Below are 27500 nucleotides of genomic sequence, written 5' to 3' on the forward strand. Positions count from 1 at the left end.
TAAGTGTTTATATACTTTCAAAGTAATTAAAAAAAAATTGAATTATAAAAGAACAATAATAAGGAAATATAATAGTGGGAAATCGGTAAATACTGGGATTTGTTCCGTTTTTGTTTATGTATTTTAACATTTTTTGTAAGAAAAACAGAAGGTCAGATGGGCGAGGTCATGATTATCGGTCTAATAAAAAAAAAGTTACAACTAAGAGCACATATATTGAAACTCTGTGGCTAGTTAAAGAAAAAATAAATACATGCTCTACGTAAAGTAATTGCTCCACACATTTCGAGTAAGAAAAAAGAATAAAGAAAAATAAAAAATAAGGAGGAGAATGTTGTAGGATATATATATATATATATATATATATAGAGAGAGAGAGAGAGAGAGAGAGAGAGAGAGAGAGAGTTAAGTGAAATTCACCTACGTGAGTGTCCGGATAACAGTCTGGATGCAATGCTCATGGGCCGAGTGCCAATTAAACGGACCAGATCCAAGATAGGCTGTATAAACTTCCGCAACAGTCGTGTTATCGGTTTAAAAAATAAAAAGCAACAAAACCCAGAGAGAGAGAGAGAGAGGGCGAGAGAGAGAGAGAGAGAGAGAAAACGAAGAGAATACGTCAAACAATCGAAGTAACGGATGTGCAGATGAAACTTACAACTCCGTTGGTGAAGAGATTGTTTTTTACATTGGAAATCTGAACACTTACAAGTTTTCAAAATCCTGCAACCTATTTTCTCTATACAATTTATTACTAACTTTTGTAAATTGCTATTTCTCTTACGCTCTCTAACCAATATAGTTATTATTGTTATTAACTAAGTTATTAATTGCGTATACGTCATACGAATAACCGCTGTAAAATCCATATTTTTATAAGTAATATGTTTCAAATTGTAAATTAATTTTTTTTTAAATTATTTATAATAATTGGGTATTGCTGTATACGAAGTTTTTGTTATATTGTATGACAAAGTTTAACGAAGTCGGTAAATATGTATCGGTCCTAATATTTTCCATACATACAATAATAAAATCCGATAGTTACAGTAGGAAATTGTTATAGCAATGTATAAATGAATTATTTCACTACACCGAACAAATGAATTGATCTCACTTAGTATGTAAATACGAAATATGAATGTTTAGTTATAAGTTGACCAAGTATTTTAAATAGCATTTCTAAATTCAGTTAAAATATGATAATATAACTAGAAAATAAAAACATAAACTTCTTTATATTATAATTCTTTCTATCGTTCTACTAATTAGTAAAGTTAATCAGTTTATTTATACTAACAGAGTAAGATCAAGGAATCAATTTCATATATAAATTTTTCTTTGTAACATAGATCGATTTTATCTTGCCATTAGTTATTTCTTTGAGTTCAATCCTGATTGGCAATGTTAAGAGTAACGTGAATTAACTAGATAATAAGAATGTTTCTATGTGTCTTAAGACTCAATAATTAAGGCGATTATACAACAAGGTTCGATCATTTCAATTTTAAAACTATATTTTTTTTTTTTTTTTTGAATTATTATAAATACTTATAAGTAAGTAAGATATATAAGTGAGATTGTCAAATATTAGATGAAATTTGCTTTTAATCTTCTTTGTTGTAAGGGATGAAATTTTATTTTACATATCTAGGATTAATTCGATTTTACAGGGAAAACTGCTATTAATACAATTGTGAATTATCTCACAAGAAAGAATTTATACTTAGTAATTTCTTGTCGTCCTTAATTTTCAATTCAAATAATTTGTAGCTTACTTAATAAACTGTAATACTTTACTGGATACTTGAGTCATGATAAACTAGTACAAAAAGAATTAGCAATTATTTTTCCCGACGTTGAATTTCAGCTCACAGTGATATCACGTCGAGCCTATATTAAATTGTGTTATTGATACATATGCATACATACATACATACATACATACATACATACATACATACATACATATATCGATGAATTATTTTATGAATATTTTACCATCCTATTTAAAACATGAAAAAATATAGATAAAAATCGTAGTTGCGCTAAAATCGTAAATATCAATTTTCAAACTGTAACGTAAAATTAAATTTACAATCATTCGGTTTAAATATCCTTAGGGATAAAAATAATCGTAAATTTAATAAAATTAAAAAAACAAAGTGAGAAAGTTGAGCGAGGAAAGTCAAATAATAGATTCATTTTTATAAAAGACAAAAAAAAGGAAAGTGGTAAAGGAATAATCAAGTTGACGAGAAACGATCATTCAAGGAATATATATTAATGAGAAAGTAATTGCAAAATTAAATCGATAAACCAATTGATAGAATGCGGAGAGTGAAGCAAGTATATATAGTCTTTCTTATACAGCAATGAGATAGTGAAACTGGAAGTATAAAATAAAAAGAAAAGGATAAAATGCATTCTTTTGACATACAACGGCGAGATGTAGACGAGATGTCGGCGATATGATGGGATGAGGATTGAACAAGGGAGAGAGGAAGGAAGTGCGAAAAGGGGTTGGAAGAGGCACTGAGTTAGAGACCAACGAAGAATGAAAGGCGAAAGAAAAGGGACGCATGTGCTTTTACACATTGGATGTTTTCGTTTAAAATAGCGTGACTTACATGCGAGTACTTAACAGGGCATTTAAAAAGGGCGTGAATGACGCTTTCACAATTCTTGAGAATTCGATTCATTTGGAGTTGTGACAGTATTTAACAATAGCTAGGCTAGCTAAAGCGCATCGTGCCTGGAAAATCAATTAGAATTAACAATCTTACAATATTTACGCGTACTTTAGCCCTAATATTTACACCCATGGAGAACCGATTAATATCTTCGATTGATCTTTTATTTACATATACGAAATCCAAATACGGATAGAATGGAGTTTTGAAACTGAAGAGTTTTTTTTGTTTTTTGTTTGACAGGTGAAAGCATAGACATGGCCTCCTCGCAACGGCAAGCACTCTCAGGCCCAAGTTTAGGAAAGTCAATGAAAATCACGTGAGTAGGAACTCGGCAAAGATCGCGGGAGGCAAATCCGCGAGAGTGCCGCTCATGAAATCGTCGTCCCCTCTTCTCTCTCTCTCTCTCTCTCTCTCTCTCTCTCTCTCTCTCTCTCTCTCACTATCCTCTCTTCACCCCTCTCCACTCATTAATAGTATACACTCCGCGACGAGATGACGAAGTGGCGAGGTGGCGAGGTGGCGTGGTGGCGAGGTGGCGAGGTGGCGAGGTGGCGAGGAGATGCCACGGCGACGGCGGCGGCAACGGCAGAGGTGGCAGGCGTCGCGGCGGGAGGGGCCGTTGCGGCGGGATGGTAGAACGGAGGGAGAAGGAGAGAGGATGACGTTGCAGCGCCGCGCTGCAAGTCGACGGCGGGGGCCTCAGTCGCCGTTCGACTTTGATCGTGGGAGGATCGTCGTGCGCGAGTGTGGGAGTACCCTGGCCCAAGTGCGACATGAGGACGTGGCTGCGGCGACGGCGGCTACGGCGGTGAAGGACGCGCATACCAGCGGCGATCGGCGAGTAGTGCGGCACAGCCCCGGTGAGGTCAAGGGCTTTGTTTACCGATACCTCGGCGGCGTTAATTCCGAGCCTATGCTTTCCCGTCGCTCGAGCGCGACTCCGGGCAAACGAATTCGCTCTCGCTCGGAGCCTCGACACCGCATCTCCCCCAATAATCCTTAATCGATCATCGATCGTCGATCGTCGATAGCCCCAAACCATCTCTTATCCGTTTTTCTTAGCCGTATCGATTGCAATTTCGCTCGTTGGCTTTATTACGACCGGAGCCTCTTAAGCAGACGCGCCGATCTGCGTTATTGGCCGGAGAGAAAATTCTCCTCGATACCTCAATTTGGCTGCTGTTGGGAGAACTCGGATCGCTTTAGGGAAAGTAGAGCGAGTCATAATATTGTCGAAAGTCACGATTTATCAATTGCGAATAGTAACATGCGCATTTTTATAATTGAGCGACGGCATTGCGTGCCCAAAGACATTTCATTTAACGATTATTTCAATTCCTCTCAAATATTTAACCACCCCGTAGGTGATTAATGGCCAAAATTCGATTGCTTTGTCTCTCCACCTTTAATCGACAGCCGAGAATGCAGCTTGTTAAGAGTAAAATTTCGAATCTTCCAATTGTAACGCGAATGTTCGCCGGATCCTTATCCTTGGAATCTAATGAAAGTGCACGACTACTCGTGACAAATGTAAATTAACAAGACTGTGAGCGACATCGAGAAAACTTTCTAAATTTACGTAGTTGCTCAATATCACTTCCGCGATATATACTTAATTATTAAATAAATTCTTCGATGGGTATTGTAGTGGACTCGAGTGCGCGCTCCCCAGGGTCATCGATTACAATAATAAGAAACGTAAACTATTTTTGCATCTAAGGATGGATGTGTCGTGAACGCGAAGGCTAATGAGCCCAGCGTATCGCTCTACAGCCTAGCGAAAAACAAAGGCGAATAAATAAACGCATTTATCGTGTCTCTCGTGCGAGCTATGCCTCTCACTCACGCCATTGGAATCGAGTAGTTGTGCATTCGCGAATAATACTCCTACTCCTCAGCGAACGCGTGAAACGTACTTAAGGAGAGCGCTATTAATGGGGAATCAATGGAAATTGATGATCGATCGTCATCTCGTCGGCAAGGTGCCAGGGGCGTTGCTCGCTTAATTGAAGATCCGGGCCATTGTTCACCGGCGGCTTGTCGAGCGACCAACGAAAGTCGATGGGACCAATTTCATTGGGACCAGTCACAATGATACTTTCCAACATACGCACACAAAAGCGCGCGTATATACATAGAAATTGGGTAGATGGGTGGGTGGATGGTGGGGATGCGGCGTACAGTCTTTTATCCTTACACACGTGGCCGAGATAAAAACGCTAAAAGTGGAAGTAGTCACTGCTTGGTACGTGTACGAGTGGTTGTCATCGTCGATTTTAAGGTCTTGTATCGTACGAGAAATGTTATATTGCTCTAGCGGACGCCGACGCCGACGCGGACGCCACTCTTTTACATATCCTCGGCCTTTTAAGGCAATTCACGGCTTTTACGGATGCGCCCCGTAGGAATTGCATTTACACTACCCTGACTGTGTCCAATACGGGCCTCATTGCAACTCGAACTGCTAATATTATGCTACGACGGCGCCGGATTGGCTCTATAAAATGATGAGAGCATTCTGACTTGTGACAGAATAGTGGTTACACGTTATTGTAATGAGTATACGGGGAAACGTTGCTCTCTTCGCGTCTCACTTGCATTTCGAAACATTAATGGTAATTACGTAAATTTTGCCGATAGTGTGCCTCTCCCGCCTCGCTGGCGTTTTAACAGTCAACGTGGATAGGAAGACGGTAGTCGTGTCGTCGTATTTTCGTTTAGCAATATCAGCACAAGGTATTGCACATCGAGAATATATCGAACAGTCTTTTCTTTCACTGATAAGCTCGCGCTCAATAATAAATTTCACCGCTCCAATGAAACTTATTATTATAGCTGGACTTTTACCTAATAAACTTAATTTCACCGCTGACCCATTTATTTGCTGTAATTCGTAGCTTCATTTTATAGTCTTTCTTTCTTTCTTCTTTCCTTTTTTCTTTTCTTTTGCTTAATATAAAGAACACGTTCAAATGCTAAAAATAATATTAAATTTTACGCTTGAACAAATAAATTATAGAGATGATTCGCCAATTTGCCTTGTTAAATCGTGATACTATTTAATTTAACTACATAATTCTCATCTGTTTTATTCGATGTGTTAAATAGTTTTTATGTTTCTAACGTCATATTACTGACTTTATTTTGAAAGTCTATAATAAAGTTAAGTAACCTTCGAATATGAATATTAAGCCTTTTATTGAATATCTCATAAAGTTTACATACTATGTCTGGTTTTCAAAGCTACAAATGCCAATGAAGATAAATCTTTGAATCTTAAATTTGACTGCCGTTGTGGATTCCAAAATTCCAGTAGTAAGCTATTTAATAACTTTAAAATCGAACTAACCATTCAATGACGATATTTTTCTAAAGAACTTTCAAGTACGCAAGTTTTATAATAAAATAACGATCTTTTGAAAACTACTAAGTTCATCTACATTTCTTCATCCAAAAGATATTTTTTCAAAAAAAAAAAATACTGCAATTAAGTTGTTATGATGCGTAATGGCATTTCTTTTAACCACAAGCTTCTTTTCAACGCCAAAAACGACAAATATACTCAGAGAAAATTTCAACTTCCAAAACTTGAAAGTTTCGTTGGAACATGTGAGATATACAGAGTCATAGATTATATACACTGTAGCCAACGTAAATCAATACATATAATCATAAAATATAAAGTATTAAAAGCGTTACGCTCACGACTTTTTCTTTACATCCTAATTAGTAAAGCAATACTCATAATAATTTTGAAGAAACAAAGTATTTATAGCATTTTAGGACGATTAAAGTGGATTTAAAGCACCTTCCTATACATTATTTTCTACAATGGATGTGAGATTTTTTAATTCCTAAAAAGGCTAAGATCTAAAAATCGCCTTCAAAACTCCATATAACTTAAGCTGTCGTAATTCATGTAACGAGTGCATCCATTATGAGCGTACAAAGTGATATTATGATTGAGAAGCATAATAGAAAGTATAAATTAATCATAGCAATTTTTATAGTTAGTGGCACGCGGTTTTCCTTTGCGAATTTCATGTATCAATTTATCAACAATATGGTGAAAAATCAGCAAGCACTCACACACAAGCATGTATTTCTTTCTCAGAAAAGAAATACACGCACATAGAAGAAACAGCTTGAAAATAAAAAAAAATTCATGATAAAAAGGTTATATTTGAGCATTTCCGCCGTTATATTTTTATTTCCCTACGGTAAACATGACTTATGTCCGAATGGATTTTAAAGTATCTATTGAACAAATATTTTCAATATGATATAAGAATTTCGAAAATACATTTTCCTTCCATCTGAAACGAAATAATTTCAAATACATATTAAACCCAATCGGGTCTTTTATACTAGATTAAGCAAATATATTTTAAATAATTTATCAAAAATATACATAAAAATACAAACAAAACATTAACTGTGTTTCTAAATGCTCGAGTATATTTCTTGAATTTTTTTAATATTAGCAGCGTCACGTATCAATGATATTCTATATATTTGATACACAAATAAATATTTCTGGTCAATTTTAAAAATACGACTTATTTCTAAATAAGTTTCTTGATGAATATATTTAAGTAACTAAATAATTATTAAATAATTAAATGCGTGCATATCTTAATGAGTTTAATATAATATAACAATGGATACATACATATATATATATATATATATATATATATATTTATATAATAATATATAATTTTTATTTTAATATTTAAAAAATGTATTAAAATAAATAAAAATTATGGCAAATTTATTCCTAACTTTAGTGACTAATGTAAACTATACAAAAGATAACATTAAACAAAAATATTGTTATATTCCAAATGTGTAATAATTATACTGAAATGGCGTATTTAGATGCAAACTAAAGATTTCCTATCTCGCTTGTCTATAAAAAATAAGTATAAGAAAAAAAAATAACTCACATATATTTTACTATAATAATTTATCAAAAAAAAGTTTTAATTTATTATTTACTATTTATTAAGCATTTTAATATTTTGAAATTAAACATCTTTTTACAGAAAAATAGTAACATTATATTGCCTAAGATACTAAAAGTTATTTTTCCCATTGCTGGATAACTAATAACGTCAAATTTTATTTTAAAAACGGTCGATAAATAATTTTTAACGAGCCTTCAAAACTAAACAATCTAGAAAAAAAAATACATGTTAGATTTAATTTAACATTATTAATTGCATAAAATATATTATTTGATATTTTTCTCTCCACAATCACATTTATTAAAGTTATTTATATATTACTTAAAAAAGATAGAAGAAATTACCTAATGAAATTTTATATTTATTACTTATTTGATAGTACTATTCCAAAGTGTAGATAATTTATAGCAAGCATATATGACCAAAACGTCATACATTCATTGTTATGTATGTATGTGTCGAAGAGAAATTGTTTGTAGCAATCCAATGTGCACTTGTTGTTATAAAAAAAATGTCTACTTGTAACTACAATATTCTTATTTTTTAAATAATAGAGTGAATTGTAGTATTTATAGATGAATTAATTTATAATATAAATTTTGTAAATTTTATAAATTTGCATTAGAGATTATTGATGAGCATAAATTCACTGATTTTCAAAAGTTCTTAGGATAAATGAAAATGAAATGTTCATTATCGTCTATTTACAGTTAGAGGTAATCATTAAAGTAGTATTTCTTTATAATTAAATTTGCAAAATGCGTACGTCTCATCCAACAATTACTGATTAATAAATTTAATTTACTTATATTAAATCAAAGCTTTTAAATTTATTTATTATCACTTACAAAAATAAAATTAAAATTATAATACGATTTAATATTCTATATATATATATATATATATATATATATATATGTACGTATGAATCATATAGAGATCTGATTTATATTTAAAATAGATATAAAAAAAAAACAATTTTAGTATCCAAATAAGTTGAATGTACATTAATTAAGTCAATTGATAATTAAAAATTATATTTAATTACATTTTTTTAATAGTATGCTTTAACACCACTTTCAGTAACAATATTTATAATATATAAAAATATCTAAATTTGTCATATTGAAATTTATTGTGATTATGTGATGTTATAGAGTGAAAAATTCTGAATAAATGAGAATTTTATTAAATTTATTATTAAAAATAGATATAATAAATAAATTTTATACTAAATGTTGTTTATCATTCTCAATTAAAAAATTTTCTTTAATATTTTTATACTTATTTTTCTTATTCTTCTTTCTTTTCCCCCTCATCTTCACGCTACAAAATAAGTTTTACTTTCACACATGTTATATCTTTTTTTTTTTTTTTAATACTACGTATCCGTTGCTTTTTGGTAAAATTTAGAAAGCAAAATAAAATATTTCATCATTTAATTTAACTTACTAAATCCATGTTTCATTTTTACGAAAAGTTTATACATAATCTTTTTCAATAGCGCCCCCGTACACATAACTGATACTGCATACGAACTTGCAGAGCTACGAAAAAATCAAAATAATGCTGACTTTATATATTTTCTGGATATCTTTTGCTTACACTGGAAAATGAGATTTTTTCCTTTTAATTATAAATGGTGGGTGAATCGCCTATGATAATTTTCCTCTGTTGAAGTAAGCAAAAAATAAAATAGAAATCGTTGAAAAGTTAAGAGAAGCGAGCGCAAAAAAAAATTAACAGAGATATAATATGCACTCTATCTTGCATGTGCTTGTAAATTTTTGCATACATATATGTTATACATGAGTATATGCGCTTGACGATAAATCTCAGGTGCTGCAAGAAAACGATAGAAATGCAAAATGAATAAATATACCAATTTAACGAGGAAATAGTACGTGATAATTTCGGGGGGGGGGGGAATAATAATAATAATATAAATAATACAGAATATATAATTTGAATAATATAATTAACACAAAAAAAAACAAAAAAAAAACAAAAAAAAAGAAGAATAAATCTGAATCAAATATACCAAATAAGTAATGTATTTGAACTTTTGAAATAATATATTTTATAGTCCAATTAAAATTAATTTTGAGAATTTTAGATTAAAGGAATTGCGAACGAAGCATTATTATATACAAAATGAAATATCTTTTTCAAAAAATTAAATTTACAGATTTCCATCTTCTTCTTTTTTCTTATTAAACCACTTATAGCTTCATATAAATATCTGTTATGACAAAATATAATTTAACTTTTCTAATTAGAGTTGTATTTAAAAATTGAATTAGAAAAAAGATTGTTGCAAAAAGATATTTGAATAATGTCGATAATTTATGTGAATATATACATATATATATATATATATATATATATATATATATATATATAATTGAAATATTATTTTTCTGAAACGTTTATTAACAAATGAAGTTATCGGGATCTGAAAGGATTTTAGATCTGATCGTTGGCTACTACCTGAATAATTTTGTCTGGAAACTGTTTTACAAGTCAATTTTAAGATTTTTTTATTTTGCCTCAATGTCTGATTTAAAAGAAAAGGAGGTATCAAAATATTTATTGATGTACATAAATCAAACGAGGCGATTTTGATTCAAAGGTCTTTATAAATTATTATTCTTCACCGCATTCCAGAGGTTTGTCGATGCATACATCTTCATAACAATTCACATTTTCTTTTTATTTTAAGAGCGAAATATTTTATAAAAATTAAAAAATATCATTATGTTAAATTTTGTTAAATTACTCCTGATATTACGGAGTAGAAGTTGAAATTATATTAAAATTAACAGTCATTATAATCCATGAATATTCTTTGATTGAGAATATATAATTAATTACGTCTATCTAACTTTTAAAGCTATTTAATTTTTAATGACATAACGTTCTTGTATCCAACAACAATAATAATTTAATTTTTAACTGCAAGGCATTGTGCTTTTACCGCAATATTCAATCAGTATTAAAGTGCAATTTCTGGAAGTATGAAATTAAATTATTAAAATCAAAAGTTATAATTAATCTGCATTTTAGATTATATTATAAATTGTCTTTTACGGTATATAATGCACGCGTATTTCTAATCTCACCTAAACAATAAAATATCCTCGATAAGTATTTTAAACATCATAAACAAGCTGCTAATAATTTTATCGATGAAAGGTTAGAAATAAGGAAATAAGCAGGAAGTATATACGATATAACGATGAGAAGGAGAATTAGAGAAACAAGAAAATTCAAACGGATGTGCAAGTTATTGGCTAAAAAATAATTTAAAGGCTTCAAACAAAATTTGCATTATATTTCATTGTAATATATATAAATTTGGGTGTCTAAGTGTTAGTCTTTGTAAATAGTTAGAAGGAAATTGAAAAATACGCATCAACGATAACAAATATGATTGAGCATTATATGCTTCAATAATATTATCTATTTTAATAAAATTCGCATGAAATGTATACGGAGATCATATCGATTATTATTATATAGTCTAGGTAATGCAAAATTGTCGCACTTTGTCACGAATTGTATAAGTACGTTAACTGCAAATAAAGAAAGCTGCAAATGACTTATGACATATACAAGCTCGAGCTTATAACATGTTTAGTCCAAGTGGTCGCGAAATTACTTCCATGCCCAGGAGGATAAAAGTCTCGAGGCAAGAAAGAAAAACCACAACACTAGCTTGCGAGCTCGTGACACGTGATACGCACTGCCGCATCTCTGGTGTACGTACACTATAAAGTTGAAGGATACGTGCATTTATTTATCTGGTTTCCAACATCACGAGACGAGTCGAGTCGTCCGTGCCATTCGCCGTAGCGAGATATCGCGATTTCAACTATGACGCAACTCCCGCGACGGCATTCTTTTTCCTTCATGGCACGCGTTCAGTGGCACTTTATTTATTTGTCGAGGGATACTACTCGTGATTATCTTGCACTTTCCTAACAACAACCAGAACAATTTCTAATGTCAAAACTCGGCTCACTACGCAAGTCTGCACGAAGAATTGCACGGATGCTCGTAATTTTGAAAGACTAGTTCTTACTCAATTGCGATGAAAAATACTTCGGTATACTTATTGCCTTGAATTAAGCGTATTCTCCCGCTCATTTCAGTTTAGTCATTAATATTTAGTTCGCGAGCAATGAGTGAAATACATAAATTTTAATGTGGAAAATTAAATGCTGTTTAAAACAAGGTTTTCACAATATTCATATGTAACAATACGTATTATTGAATACTCCACTATTTTTCTCATTTTGCTCCATCATAATTTACTAACTTTGCACAAATTAAAAATAATCATGCAGATAGGTTAGTCTTTTATTATATATATATATATAATATGCTACGAGTTTATATGTATCATATTCCACTTACAGACATTAAATTATTTAATGGCATAATTATTTCTATAATAAAACCATAATTTAACATTTGATCGTTATTATCGATGAGCTTGAGCATATTTTTAAAATTCTTATTTTTTAGAATTATGGAATAACTACTGTCCATAATGTTGCTTTATTAAGTAAATAGTTATCAAACGAAAATAGGTTGAAAAATTTCATTCATTTACGTAAAACACGTCTAATAATATTCATAAAATGAAATTAATCTTTAAAGTTTCACTATATTTAAAGTATTTAAAGTTTAAATTATGCATATTTCTTATAGTACTAATTATATAAACAATACGTGAACTATTAAAATTATTTCATTAAAACATTCTCAAAATATCTTTCAAAATATTTTTTTAATAATTGTTAATAATAATGTATTGTTATAATTTGAATTCAATTTTTTCAGATTTCGCGGCTAATGCTAATTAAGGGAATTTATTTATTTTTTCATATATTTCAATATTTGAATTATAATGAAAAATTGTAACAGTGAATGATAAATTTTATTTAAACTTGTAAATTTTAAATTGAATATAGCATAGAAAAACTTAATTGGCAAGCAATATATATCCAAGGAGTCGCTTATTTCTAAAAACAATAAAAAAAAAAAAAAACAAATACATCGTCATTTTTAACGTAACTATAATTTTTATAACCTTTATAATTGAATTTTATTTCATTTATGCATATATTGAATATAAAAATGTATACATTAAAATAATTAATTATTGACTCATTAGTTTTCTTAATTTATACTATTTTAAATAAAATTTGTCACGTATTTTATTTTATATAATTTAAAGTCGCATTAAGCAATTAGGATTTAAAACAAAATTCAATAATCATTAAAGTAATTACGCTTTCTATTGAAAATCTCTTATAAGCAGAGTTGTTAAAAACAAAATTATCAATGTGAAGTAACGATGGCTATATTATATATATATATATATATATATATATATATATATATATATATATATATCTTGTTAACTTTTTACGATATATTTTATCGAATCGGTTAAGTGAAAAAAACGGATACACTGATATCGTAGAACAAATGTATGTCATGAACAGATAGAAAAAAAATGTATCTGTTACATAGCATATGCGATCTTCTGTTTTTTTTTTCTGCTGGCATTCTCCATTTCTTGTACCTTTTTACGCTTAAATGTGCGTATATTATTTCACAAATTGCATTGATAAATAAAGACACGAACGTTATTATGAATCGACAAACATTGTTAGGCAATCGTTTATTTCCTTTCCAGATTAATTTTATTATGTAAATAGCGATTCAAATATTCTTCTTTTGTTAACCAAATTCAGTAAAGAATGCAATTTCTTATAACTATTTTTCTTCTAGAATTTTTTGCACTTAAATATATTCATGCTCACGATGCTTTTTATTTCACAAATAATACAGCAGATTTATTTTGATTTTTATTCAAAATTTATTAGTTGTATTGTATGAAGCAAGACTTTTCAAAGTAATAAATTGGCCGGTTTAAAATTAACAATATGCATTAAAATTATGAAACAATTATAGTTCATTTATTTAACGAGCACTATTAATGGCAGATATGAGAAAAACAAAAACAAAAAAAATTTCGGTATATTTAATTTTTTATACGGAATGACATGTGTTCGTAAAAATAATAACTGCAAAGTTGTATGAAATAAAGTAAATTGAAATAATTTAATTTTTATAAACGTTTATCGAGTTAAACCGGAAACACAAATAATAAAATTTCCAATATTATATTTCACATATATCTTCGTTATTACATTTATAAACTATTGTTTTCGCGAAACTAAATTCTTTAAGTTGCCTTGTATAATAAATACATACTAAGCGTTTCCCCGTTTAATTGTTTTTTAATTAATTAATAATTGTTAATATGCATTAATAGTAAATTATGATGGCCATAAATAATATCAGATTTTATGTAAATGGGATAATGAAAAATCATTAATCTTTATAATAGCGAACATTTTATTATACTTGTTGATATAAAAAAGTTAAGACAACAAATTCAATTACAGTCCGCGTGGCAGTTTAAAACAACTTTACTTCAATTTCAATCTTATTTCATTCCATTTATTTAAAAAAAAGACATATGCGAGTAAATCTCTACGCTAAAGTCAATAGTAAATATAAGCTTCAATCAGTGGAATAATTATAACATTGAAATTTATAATTATTCATTGTACGGCTTTCTTAAAACAACGATCTCATTATTCGGAAATCTTATTCCTACGGACATTATCAACCTAATGTAATAAATAAGCGAGCAATAAAAAAAAAAAAAAAAAAAAAAAAAAAAAAAAAAAAATATAAATGTAGAAAGTAGCTAATAGTATTATCGAGTGGAATCAATCGAAAGTGAGGAGACAGGCAAAAGGATTGAGCGAATATGGGTGAAATATTGCGATCTATGGGCTGATCATTATCATGACTAGTTAAAATGATCCGAGACGCGCTGTCTCTATTATTATAATTGAAAAACAAAAATGAAAACAGTAATAGGTAATAACAGTAAGAGGATGGAATAATGCACGGAAAAGCCCGATTAATTCATGTAACACGCTATCATATTTATTTTATTGTAATTTTGAATACGAGAGGGTTAGATCGAAAATCAATATATCGAGGACAGGTAAGTAATGTGCTTTTTCATTAATTTTTTTCTTTCATTCATTTTTTATCTCTGCCTAAGAATTGTCGCTTATCAATAGTTTCACAAAGATAGGAATGACATGAAATTTTTAATTATAATGGCATTTCAATAATAAGTATTTATTAACTTCTCTGTCTGCTATTAATAATAATTTAACTGTTTAATAGTACGCGTAATTAATTTGTTCGGTTCGTTAATAATACTTTTAATAATATTGAAAGTAGCTCTTATTAATTTCATGAATTATTAATATAACACAAAATTAATATATCGCATAGGTTTAATGTTGCGAAAACTAATTTACTTCTGAATGTACTTTAAATAAAAAGTATATCTTTATAAGGATGTCGGAGGAGTTTTATAATAACAAGTTTTCCAAGTTTTTCCATGTTTAGCGAATCATTAATGGTCGACTAAGATCAAGTGAAAAATCAACTTTCACTAATTATCAGCCTCTTTATTTAATTTTCACGTGCGCGTAATTAACAATAAAGCAGTTATTATATGCATTTAAATTTATTTAATGGAAACAAAACTTTCGCGCTAGGATGATTTAAATATACGTACATAAAATGTCAAAGCTTTCTCTTTAGGAAATTCATGTAAAAGTATACGTGAACAGCCACCGTAATAATATACAAAAATATACAATATCCTTGTAATTGATTATTTAAAGCTTTTTTTTTTTTTTTTTTTTTTTTTTTTTTTTTTTTGTAATAATTATAGTGTTTTGAAAAAGCCCACTTTGCAATAAATATCGTCTTAGCTCTTCTCCGATAACTTAATGCGTAATAAAAAATATAATTTTATTGACAAATACAACTGCTGACTTGTCGACAGCACAATATACTCTCTATAACAGTAGGCTGTACTTTAATGCAAGTAATTATGTAACGAAACTCCTTGCATTAGCGATTCTTTTTAAATCGACAAATAGCCCTAGCCTCGCTCTTAACGTCACAATATTTCTCTTGCGATTCGCCACTTACGAATACGAAGATTCTATCACCAGCTCGGAAATAGTCTTGCGCGCTCGAGTCACACCAACATCTAAATTCCCACGTCAAAGGCCGGACAACGCCTTGAGGCATTGCGTCACGAGCCTCGCCAAGAAAAGCATCCATAATGACGCGCACCTGCAGCCAAACATCTTCTTAGTCCCAGGCGAGGGTAATGCCAAGCGGAAAACGAGAGAGCCGACCTTCTAATTACGGGCGTCCCGCGGACGACGCAGCTTTTCTCTCGTCTTACGTAACCCGGGAAGCTTTAGCGCGAGAAAAACTGGCGGAAAGGCTTCCTCGCGCTTTGACCGCGACTTATCGCGTAAGTTGTTAGCACATCGGCTAAACCAATTATTATTCAACGTAGTTACTCGTGACGATAGATGATCGATAGACCGATTTACTTCGCAAAAGTGCACTAGGTACACTATCTATGCCATTTGTGAGCCTATTTCAGTGCTCGCGATTATTCTTTAACGTGCCTTAGGAAATAAATGCACTTTTATCGAGAAGCGATAGGGGCGTTATGTTATTGTTCATTACATTATTATCGATACCGATTATCAATACGATGCTACAACATTAAGATGCTACACTACGAATTTACAATGTAGTTTTTTTTTTCTTTTTTTTTTTTTTTTTTTTTTATTTTACAAGCGTTTGCCTATCTTTTCAATCCTTTTCCATTAGGTTCTTTCTATCATAATATCAAGTTTTATCCTACATGCCGTTTCATTCATTACCTTACTACGTCATTACACGATACCATTCCTAAGTTTATTATCGCGTATAAAAAATCGTTTTATAAAAAGTATATATATATATATATATATATATATATATATATATATATATACGTAGTATATTCGCCATATTATAACGGTAATACGAATACAGTAATATTGTAATTTGTTCGAACGTATCGAAGAATTTAGTGATTCTTTGCCGCGTATGGTCATTTATTATTATATTATTTCTACTATATTGAAAAGAATTTTGCTATTAATTCTTGGTCTCGGAGTATTCACTCCGATATAATGGAATATTTAATTGTTCAATGATAGGTTTTTGCTGCATGAGGAGGCGAAATGTGAATTTTAAAACGTTGGACAATTAATTAATTCACTAATTACTAGGATGCTAATAGTAGAATTACTACATATAATTACTAAATACTAGAATAGAGATGACGAATGAATTTGTGAATTTGTGAATTTGTGAATTTGTGAATTTATATGGGAAAATGCCATTGAAACGTATGCAAATTTAAATTTAAATTTAAATTTTTAATCGTGTCTTTATTTACTTCGGCCTAAACTCTTTCTCATCTAATTCTCGACGTCGTTTCTGCCTAATCAGCCTTGCATAAAATAATTGCCGACAAACCATCTCGATTGTATTTTAAATTATTTTGAGGAATATTATATGTACAAATGATATTGAATTTGAATAGAATAATCGTTGTAATAGGGGCGCTTGTATAATATTATCTTGATTAACGATACGATTAATTAGCCAAATAATTCCCGTGCAAGGATTTTCCTATTAACCTATTGAAAATTCATCGATTTTTCTAATTTTAAAATATATAATAGGAAATAGCGTGTGATTTTCCGAGGCCGCGTTTTCTCTTGCTCGCACATTCTCAAAATCAAACGACAATTCCTACATCGTGTACCTCGCAGAGGACGTGGTTCTTACGAAATCCGTTTGCTTCTACATACGAAAGCGCCATCGCACTTTTGCCAGCAATTACGGAACGAAAGACTCTCAGAATTTGAGCTAATCGTTGTTACTTTCTCACCGAATTCCGCAAATTTTCTAAACCACATAACTTTTACAAGCAAAATCTCTGCGAAAGACGTGTCGAGGAAAAGTAAATAAGGCGACTCCCGCGCCTCACGGTGGTCTTTAAATGAAGAAAGACAGAGGAGGACCAAGCAGCAAACACGACCTCGATCTCGGCTTCGTTGAAGACAAACAACAAAGCCGCGTAAGAGAGACGCAAAATGTCGACTGCTTTCTCGGGCCGTCGGCCGTAGCAAAATCGTGAGAACGGAAACTTTGTTACACGCCGTGGCAGTGAATACTTGTGGAATATATCGCCGCGCGTTCTTTCGCTTTTCCAGCGACTACTCTCTTTTCTTTCCTCGACTCACCTTTTTCTTTTTTCGTTATTTTTTTTTTTGTTTTTGTTTTTGTTTTTTGTTTTTGCCTTCGTACCATTGCAAAAAGTGCGCGTGTGCTCGAAAGCAACGAGGAGTGCTACATTATGCCGTAGAGCAAAATGATTCGCTTCTCGGGCCCGTGATCGACAGCTAAACGATTGTACTTTAATTGGGCCCCGATATTGCATTAGCCATAATAAGGCATTTTTAATGGGGACACCAGGTGCGAAAATTTGAAATTCCGTGCCGCGAGCATTTTACGCATGGAGGTAGCATGGAGTGCTTTCTTCCTTTTCTTTTTATCTTACTTTGGGCAGCTTTTGCAACGCAGCTTCTTTTAAGTGGCACGTTGTAATGAAAGAGACAAATTTCCTGGGGAGCAAAGAGAGATTTTTCTTTGAAAGTTTTACTCAAAGGACGTACGTATCTCGTGTTTCGACTTTGCATGCCCCAAGGATTTTATTATTTTACGATATAATCGTCGCATATGACCGACCGAGACTTCACGCAAGGCCCTTTCACAGGCGCCTGTGTTGCACTCACAATATTACTTTTAATACATTTTTAAAGCCGCGGTTATATTTCCCATGTAGAAACACCTTCCCCGTCCTCACAGCGTAAATTCTTTTACGGCTCTACTGCCGTACAATGACAAAGACAACAAAAAAAAAAAAAAAAAAAAAAAAAAAAAAAAAAAAACAGAAAACAGATAACAAAGAGTAGGCTAGAATAAAAATTCATTATTATTACTATTTACTATTTCATTATCGCTGCCTCTATCATTATCATTAATATTATTATTACTATTCTTTTTTTATATAAAGGTAAACTTTCTCATGAAAAAGTATGTAATTGTTTAAAAAATATATTAAGAGAGAACGGAGAGAAAAATTTATGTCAGCAGGAGTCGTTACATTCGTGTAAAATCTTGTCTATTACCAATTGTATAATTGTTCATAATTCATTAATAATTGCTTTGCGAATACGTACTGACGGAAATGTACGAAGGGTTTAACGATCTAATGATATATCAGTCTTTGTTCTATTCATAGTAATATTATGAAAATCTTAGTCCATTCCTTAATTACCGTACAATTTAATGATATAACATACGCTGTTGTTTCTCACTCATGAAAAAGAAAAGAAAAAAGAAGATCTGACTTAAATTAGAGAGGTAATTTTTATTAACAGCAGGAAAATAAGCATATTATTAAATTACTTGATATCATAAATTTCAAGCAATTCCTTAATATCTTATTGATATTTTCGAAAGTTTAATAGCATGGAGTATGGTTAATTCTGCTCTAGTTAATATCACTTTGAATTATCATCTAATGTTTATAATGAAATTATTTTCTAATTAGCCTTTAGGAATTCATAGAATTTTAAATTTATTTCTATAGAATTAATTCGGAGAAATAAATGGATTAATTATAATTTGTAATCTGGCGTGTACGGCTAATGATCTTACACTCGCAGAAAAATTCCCAATGCATATTTGTCAATTTACAATAAACTGCAGCATGGTAAATTCAAAAAAAAAAAAAAAAACTAAATCAAATACAATGCATAAAAGAAGTTAAGGCATAGATGTATGAAATTAAGCTGGTGATTTTAAAGTTAATAAATTTTTACATGCATTTAGTAAATCGTACATAAAATTAATGTAACGAGTCTTCATTATTAAAGTCAAAATTTAATTATTTTTAAATCTTATACATTTGTTACATAAATAACTTATTTCAATACATCAAATTACAAGAAGACAATTGCAATTGTAACATTATATGTATATCTATTTTAAGTCTATTTGCAGTATATCATTAATTTTAAACTAATGTCTTAGAATATGTAAATAATAAAAATAATTCATATTTATTATATAAATTAAAGATTGTTAAAACTTTGTATTGTGACGAGACTGGAGTGAAAAATGTTTTTGCGATCGAATGAACCAATAATTAATGAGCAAAAATAAAAGTGACGGAATATATGTAAACGATTGTCCCGTTAGATACTTGTTAACGGTGATTGGTGTTTGTACTTCGTAAGATTAAGATTAGTCGAGTCGAAAGTCGAGTTTTGGCTCGGAGAGCATACGTCTTTACACATCAAATGTCGACAGCTTCTGCTAGATATTATCCCTTTTATAGTAACCGTTATACGTGCGATGTAGGCTCGATTAGATGGTTATCGCGAGAAGAATCAGAGTCTCTCTCTCTCTCTCTCTGTCTGTCTCTCTCTCTCTCTCTCTATCTCTGTCTCTCTCTCTCTCTCTCTCTATATATATATATCTCCCTTTTGAGACAGCAGCCTTAAGCGTATCCCAATCTTCTCTGAATAACTTACAAAAATCGTCTGGTTTTCAGGTGAGATGAAGTCGGCGCAGGAGCAGCAGCAGCCGAACTCGATGGATTCGAGCGACTCGGCGACGACGACGGGCTCGAGCGAGTACGCGTATCGGCCTCTTACGACGAAGCACCGGCGCGCGGGCAGCACCGGTACCACCGGCGACGAGGAGTATACGACCGACGAAGACGAGCTCTTCGGTGACGAGGCGGATTGCGCAGCGGGCCCCGGCCTCGGACACGCGCCCCATCCCATCCTTAAGAGCGACCTCGCGAGAGCGGCCACTGATCTATTCGGCTACAAGGCTGACGAGGAGCGCGACGAGCCCACGAGCCTCTTCGACGAGGACGATGCGAAATACTGCAGCCCCAGGTAGGTTAAATAATGTTACTTTCCCGTCTTTTTATTAATCCCTCGACCCAAGATTTGAGTCACTTTCATTCCATATCTTTCACTATGTAATATTACCTTGGAAAATTAATAAGTATAATTTTCCGTAAATCTGTGAATTATTGTGCTTTGAGTACTTCGTAGATATAATTGAAGGCTAATTTAATAGAAATAGTGGCTTTTCATTATTTATGATACTCTTCCTCCTAATGTAATGTAAATATTCATTGGATATAATGCGAGCATATGTCCCTCGTATAATGGATTAGAGATGCTCCAAATTATAATTGCTATGTGTACATGTACTTTCGTAAACTTATTTATTTATTTATTTGTTAATTATATATAAATCAAAAGGTAAATTAAATTGTTTTGCCAAACTATACCTTCTTCTATTTTAAATTGTACACTCATCGTGCATTAGATATGGAATTTTCCACGAACAAAGTTTATTTTAATCAATGGACATTTATTCTTCGACTGGTTTTTTATTTTCTCTTAATAATGTGTCAACAAAGTCCACTTAAAATCACACAAATGAATAATTAAAATAACCATTTCAAAAATAAGTAAAAGACGCGGTATCATTTGCATTACAAGTTCAGCAAAAACAATTTATTCCATGAAAAATCAATAAGCTATTTTTATTTAAATGTATCGTCTGGGGCATAAATTAAGCCTAAGAAAAATTTTAGTAAAAGTAATTTTTGTCCTTCTATCTAAATATCAAATACGTAAAAATGATATAATTTAAAATTTCATACTAACCATTATATCATAAAAATAATTATTATTTTTGTATTTTTAGTGCTAAATATAAATCTAATTATGTTAAAAAATATAAGTATGTAATTTCTTGTTATAGATGTAACTTACAAATTATTCAAATTAAGATTAATAGGTTATATTAAACAATGATATATCGTATAGAATTATTAATTTAATGATAATTTTTGATAAACAATACTCGAGTAAGCCTAAGAGTTTGCCACTAATACATCTGTTAAAAAACTGACACATTCTTCATTTATTTGTAAAATTTCTATTATGTTATAAATCGCATTTTTCTTTTTTTTTTTTGTTTGACTGTGTATATTTTCGTATTAAACGATTGAGTATTTAGTAAGAATAGCAGTAATAATATAATGAGTAAGATAAATTTTATACATTTATTACGTAAGAAGCACATTGTAAAATATTTGTAGATAATTGATATATATATATATATATATATATATATATATATATATATATATATATACATAAATTAAGATGATAAAATAAATTAAATTAAATTTACATTAATTGAAAATGGATAAAGTGTATTTGAATTCAATAAAAATAACAAACAAAGTAACAAATATACTTTAAATAACATAACATTAAAAAAAAATACTTTATTTTTTTACTTTATTTACGTATCGTAATTTTCTATTCGAATAAAACTCAGCTTATTTCGTAAAAAAATTAAAGTGGGGTTTCACTTTAATTATCTCATGAACTGTTTACAAAAAAGCATATTAACATATTAAAAATCCGGATACCCTTCATTTATATATTGTCTCGTTGTTTAATATTTTTTTCAAGATATTTAACAACAAATTACACTTTTATCAATAAGATTCAAATAATTGGAAAAAAATAGGTTGATTAACAAAAGAATTTAATGTCTCCAATTGATTTTAAATATCTTCTGATTAAATGAACACGCGAATAATACTTATACAACTTTGTGACTTCGATATAAAATTTCCTTTACTTATAAAATCAATTAGATTTTGGCGCAATTGCTTTTACTATATGGATGAATAATTGTATGCAATTATTTGTAACTGAGTAAATCTTGGCGGTATAAACTTTCCATACGTAATATACGAGCTGCCCGTGTTATTACGAAAAGAAAGCAAATAAAAGATCTCAAGTACATTTGGAGAATTAAAAAAAAGCATTTAACATCTATAATCAAATATGAAAATGTATTTGATGAATTTAAGGTATTAATGTTTCCTGACTGAAACCTATTTGAACCTACTGAACCATCGCGCTTATCAAAATTACCATCGCTTTAGCTAATATTCGACCCCATTCTATTTGAACGGCAAACTCGGCGGGACTTTAATTATTCATAAAAAGCTTAAATATGAAAAGCTCCGTCAATTTTCAGCAGCGGCAAGTCAATCTCAATATTTTCGTACAACGAGACTTTGCTACCACGCGGCGTCCTAAGTCGGAAGCGAACTTCGGTCACTGGTAAGGACTCGACTACGACAAGCGAGGAGGCCAGGCAAACCCTGGATCGACGACTGTCCGAAGATAAATTGGGGACGACGCCGTGCACCGGGAAAATCTCCGAGGCCAGCGATGGAAATTCCACGAGGCTGAATGACATGACTGGTACCGACATCAACGTGAGTAGTTTGTATTTGCATCGCCATTGTTCAAGCACGACGGATTCTTTTATTCCATTCGAGCGAATATAATTATTATGAATTCTCGTAGCAATCGTCCGTAGACTATAGATGAATAGATTTTTTAGAATTTTTTGTTTCTCTCTCTCTCTCTCTCTCACACTCTCTTAAAGAATAATAAGAAAAAATAATTAAAATTATTACTATTACATTTTATTGTATTATATTATATTATATTCTTATTAAATTTTTTGCTATTATAATAATAATAATAAATATAAACATAATTAAAATATAATTAAAAAAAAAAAAATAATAGAGGAAATTGAAAATTCTAATTATTATTCTTATTATATGATGGCAAATTGAGTTAACTTTACGCGTACAATGTGTGCTGACGTAGAAAACTTACATATAATTTCCAACGTAAATTAAATTCATTTGCCGTATACGAAATCTTACTTTCCATTGATCCTTTTATGATAATTGCGTCTTTTTATTTTATCAAATCTATTGCAATTAGTATGAATATTTTAAATTATATAATAAAAATTTAAGAGAATTTTTGGACAATTCCAATTTATAAGATATTTTACAAGGATAATTAAATTTTCAATTAAAATTTATATAAGCTGCCACCACATATGATAGGTAAATAATGTTAAATAGAACCTAATGCGTAAATTTAACATTTTATAAATAAAAACGGTGGTATTAAAAGTATGAGGTTTTAGAGGAGATTTTAATCTTATATTTTGTAGTCTAAATAAAGCATTTAAAACTCGAATGTCTGTATTATTGTTTCATCGATCATTTATAATATATGACCAGGCGGATCAAGCGATTACTTCTATCGTCAATATTTGTTTTCCAAAACATTGTTTACAGATAGCTTATGACAATCGAAAGTATCGTTTTAATAATATTAATATTTAAGTATTCATAAATTCAGAATATGACAACTTTATTTATGAGAAAAATTAACATTGAACAGACAAGAATAAAAACCAAACTTTCATTTATTATTTTTTTACGTAATAAAATATTTGCCTAATAACAGACAATAAAAACCATACTACAATTCAAATCGAACCATTAATTTTTTTATAGAAGTATTAAAATAGCAAATTTTTAGTTATCAATATATGTATGTGTGTCTGTATATATATATATATATATATATGCATATATTGTACAAAATTTGTAAATACTTACAAGTTTGCAGAAATAGATTAATCAATTTTAAGTTTTTAATTTTTTTGTCAAGTTTGAATGTCGTCCAATGTCGTTACAGTTTACTCTCAAAACGAATAGGAACTAATCCGCTTTATATGGTGCAAAACTTTTAAACTTAATAAATATCTTTGCAGGCTGAAACCCAATCAAGCACAAGTTCGAAAGTCGAATCCTTACCGGATGCAACATCAGTCGAACCTGTAAACGATACATCGGATGACTCCCCATCGCCATCAACTGTTCAATGGAGTCATACTATAGCGGAGATGAAAGAACAAACGATTACTAAACTTCAAGAGGAACTTCAGCGTGCCCACGAAGAACTCAAACTCAAGGACGAAGAGGTCGGAAGACTATCACGAATCCGCCAAGATGTCGAAACTGAGCTTGAGGAACTTACAGCTAGTCTCTTTCAGGTGAAGATTTCTCTTTTTGCAATTCAATTTTCAATGCGAATTTCCGATATTAAAAGACTTAGTTACATCTGTCAAGAGCAAAGTATAATTAAAGTTTACTTGTTAAAAATCCAATTTTTTATTTTACCAAGTTATCAAATACCATCAATATGTCATAACTCTGAAATTTACGATTTTTTTTTTTTTATATTTCTTTTAAAAGTTAAAATTATAAATTTATTTACAAACACGTTTCTCAAGATGGTATTACAGAGAGAAAGAAATATATATTAAACAAGTATATTTAATCGATTAAAATAATAGTTATAATTAAAATTATAATATTTTTTTTTTAATGTGTTTATAATTTAGGGTTCTTTACAACATTTAATCATTTATAAAAAAAAAAGTTCTTCGTTGAAAAAAACAATAACAATGAGCAATTATTATAATTCAAGCAACTAAAATTATTCTCATACACGTTAAATTCAATTAAAAATAAAGTGGCAGAATTACTTATTTTAATTTCTATTCCGATTTTCAGTTTGAATATATGTTGTAACAATTACCTATATATATTTAAAATGTTTAAAAATTTAATTTTATCGAAATAAATTTGAAATATTTATTTACTCTAATGTGCATTTATTAAAATTCTGACAAATCCATTAATTATATATCAGTATAGTTTAGGAAATTCATTGATATTTTATCATTTAATTATAATATAACTTGCAATTCACTTAATGTTTTTTGAAATTTTGACATGAAAGGTATATACGAATATTTTAAAATAAATATTATGCGCGTGCGTGCGTGTGTGTGCGTGCGTGCGTGCGTGTGTGTGTATTTTTTTTATAATTAAGTGAAGTTGTCAATGTTCAACTTGCACATTAAATCTCATGATAATTTACATTTGCATAAATTTTTAATTCATTCTCTTATAAATATAGAAATATGCAAATGAAAGTATATTCAATTCAATTCTCTTAACTAACTAAAAATCTAAATACGTACTTTATAATGAATTTTTAGACAAAATTTGTATAGGTGTGTATTAATATTATATCGACTGTATAAAACTATCGAACTTTTACGGAATATATATATATATATATATATATATATATATATATATATATATGTCAAATTATTTGTGTTATTTAATACGTTCAGAATTGATAAAAAATTATAACAAAGTACAGGAGCATTATGTTCGCCCTGATTGTGCCATGATTTGAATTAAATTGTGAATTACGCTTGAAATGTTGTGAATGTGAAAAATTTAGAATTATAAATCGGTACAGCGTATACAGCATATACACAATATTCGATATATCAACGGTAATGAAATAATCCGATCCAAGCGCGATCCGTAGCATCGACCCATCAATTTCATCTTAATGAAGAGTGATATCGTTTGCAGGAAGCACACAATATGGTGCGCGAGGCTAACCAGCGGCAAGCGAACGCCGAGCGTCTTCTTGAGGAGAGCCGCATGAAGTCAGAGATGCTGGCAGCGGAGGTCGCCGCCCTCAAGACCCTCGTACTTACCTCGACTCCTGCTCGACCCAACCCCCATCTTCATCCCCAGATCTCAGGGGCCTGCGGGGCGATCGACGACGCCCACCACCACCACAATCACCACAACCATCACTACCACCACCACCAATATCAGCAACAGCAACAGCAGCAGTACCAACAGCATCAGCAACAGCATCAGCAGCATCACCATCAGCAACAGCAACAGCAATTACAACAACAGTGTCAGGTCCAGCAACAGCATCAGCAACAGCAACAGCAGCAGCAGCATCATCAGCAGCAGCAGCAACAGCAGCAGCAGAATTACAGCCAACATAGCGGTATCTTCGCTAAGAAGCACCGACGCTCCCCCTCGCATTTCAATCTCAAATATGGCAGGGAAAATTCACCGCCGGACTCGCCGCAGCGCGATCTCAGGGTTTCGTTACCCTGCGACAAAGATGCTGGATTCGAAAGGGACATCGAGAGGGAGCGAGAATGCGACTGGGAGCGCAAGAGGGAAAGGTGAGTACGACTTTGCAAATTTCGAGTCTTTACAATAATATATATGTATATATATATATATATATATATATATATATATATATATATATATAAAGATATGAAGTCAAAGATACTGAAAAGCTAAAGATGTAAATTAGCTGGATGAGGAGCTTTTCTTCCCACACAAGAGACTCTTTGCACAAAAGACTCGGATGTCTGTGCACGCGAATCCAAGATTTTCCAAGTTTTATTTTAATGTCACCACAGACCGTAATGACTAAGGGATCTCGCGCTTTAGTAAATGATGATTTATCACTATATTATTAAAGCTACTTTATAATCGTAAATGATTTATAAAAATTAGATAATTTCCCTACTTTTGATAAAAAAACTATTTATATATACATTTTTAATATTTTCCTTTAATATTTCAAGCAGCTCGTTTCAAGCAACTCTTTAATAAACAACTTTTTAATAAATATGCTCGCAAAATCGTAGAAGAAAATAGAAAATACTCAGAAGAAGAAGAAGAAGATCGTATATTTTATTTTAATGAGTGTGCGATTCACAACGAAATTACTTAAAAAATTAATATGCATTGCCATAGAAAAATATCCATAATTCGTATTTCCCATAAAAGATTCTTATTTAGTAAATTATTATTGGATATCCATTCTTGATAATGTAAGCGCGTCGTGGAACGACACGACACAAATGCGTTGCAATATAAGCGCCCCATTCC

The 27500-nt window shown here is 30.8% G+C and overlaps 1 protein-coding gene across 1 annotated transcript in view; it reads left to right on the forward strand.

Moving 5' to 3' along the window:
* The first annotated feature begins 3386 nt into the window (after window positions 1-3386).
* LOC105363550 (guanine nucleotide exchange factor for Rab-3A) overlaps window positions 3387-27500 on the forward strand; it is a 26021-nt gene continuing 1907 nt past the window's right edge. Inside the window, exons 1-6 of the mRNA XM_011501280.1 lie at window positions 3387-3556; window positions 20325-20676; window positions 22859-23102; window positions 24473-24754; window positions 26160-26504; window positions 26556-26778. Of these exons, the coding sequence (XP_011499582.1) occupies window positions 20330-20676; window positions 22859-23102; window positions 24473-24754; window positions 26160-26504; window positions 26556-26778 (1441 nt within the window). The 5' untranslated portion in view covers window positions 3387-3556; window positions 20325-20329. The remainder of the gene's footprint in view (window positions 3557-20324; window positions 20677-22858; window positions 23103-24472; window positions 24755-26159; window positions 26505-26555; window positions 26779-27500) is intronic.

This window comes from Ceratosolen solmsi, unplaced genomic scaffold (genome assembly GCF_000503995.2).
Source record: "Ceratosolen solmsi marchali unplaced genomic scaffold, CerSol_1.0 scaffold57, whole genome shotgun sequence".
Lineage (NCBI taxonomy): Eukaryota > Metazoa > Arthropoda > Insecta > Hymenoptera > Agaonidae > Ceratosolen > Ceratosolen solmsi.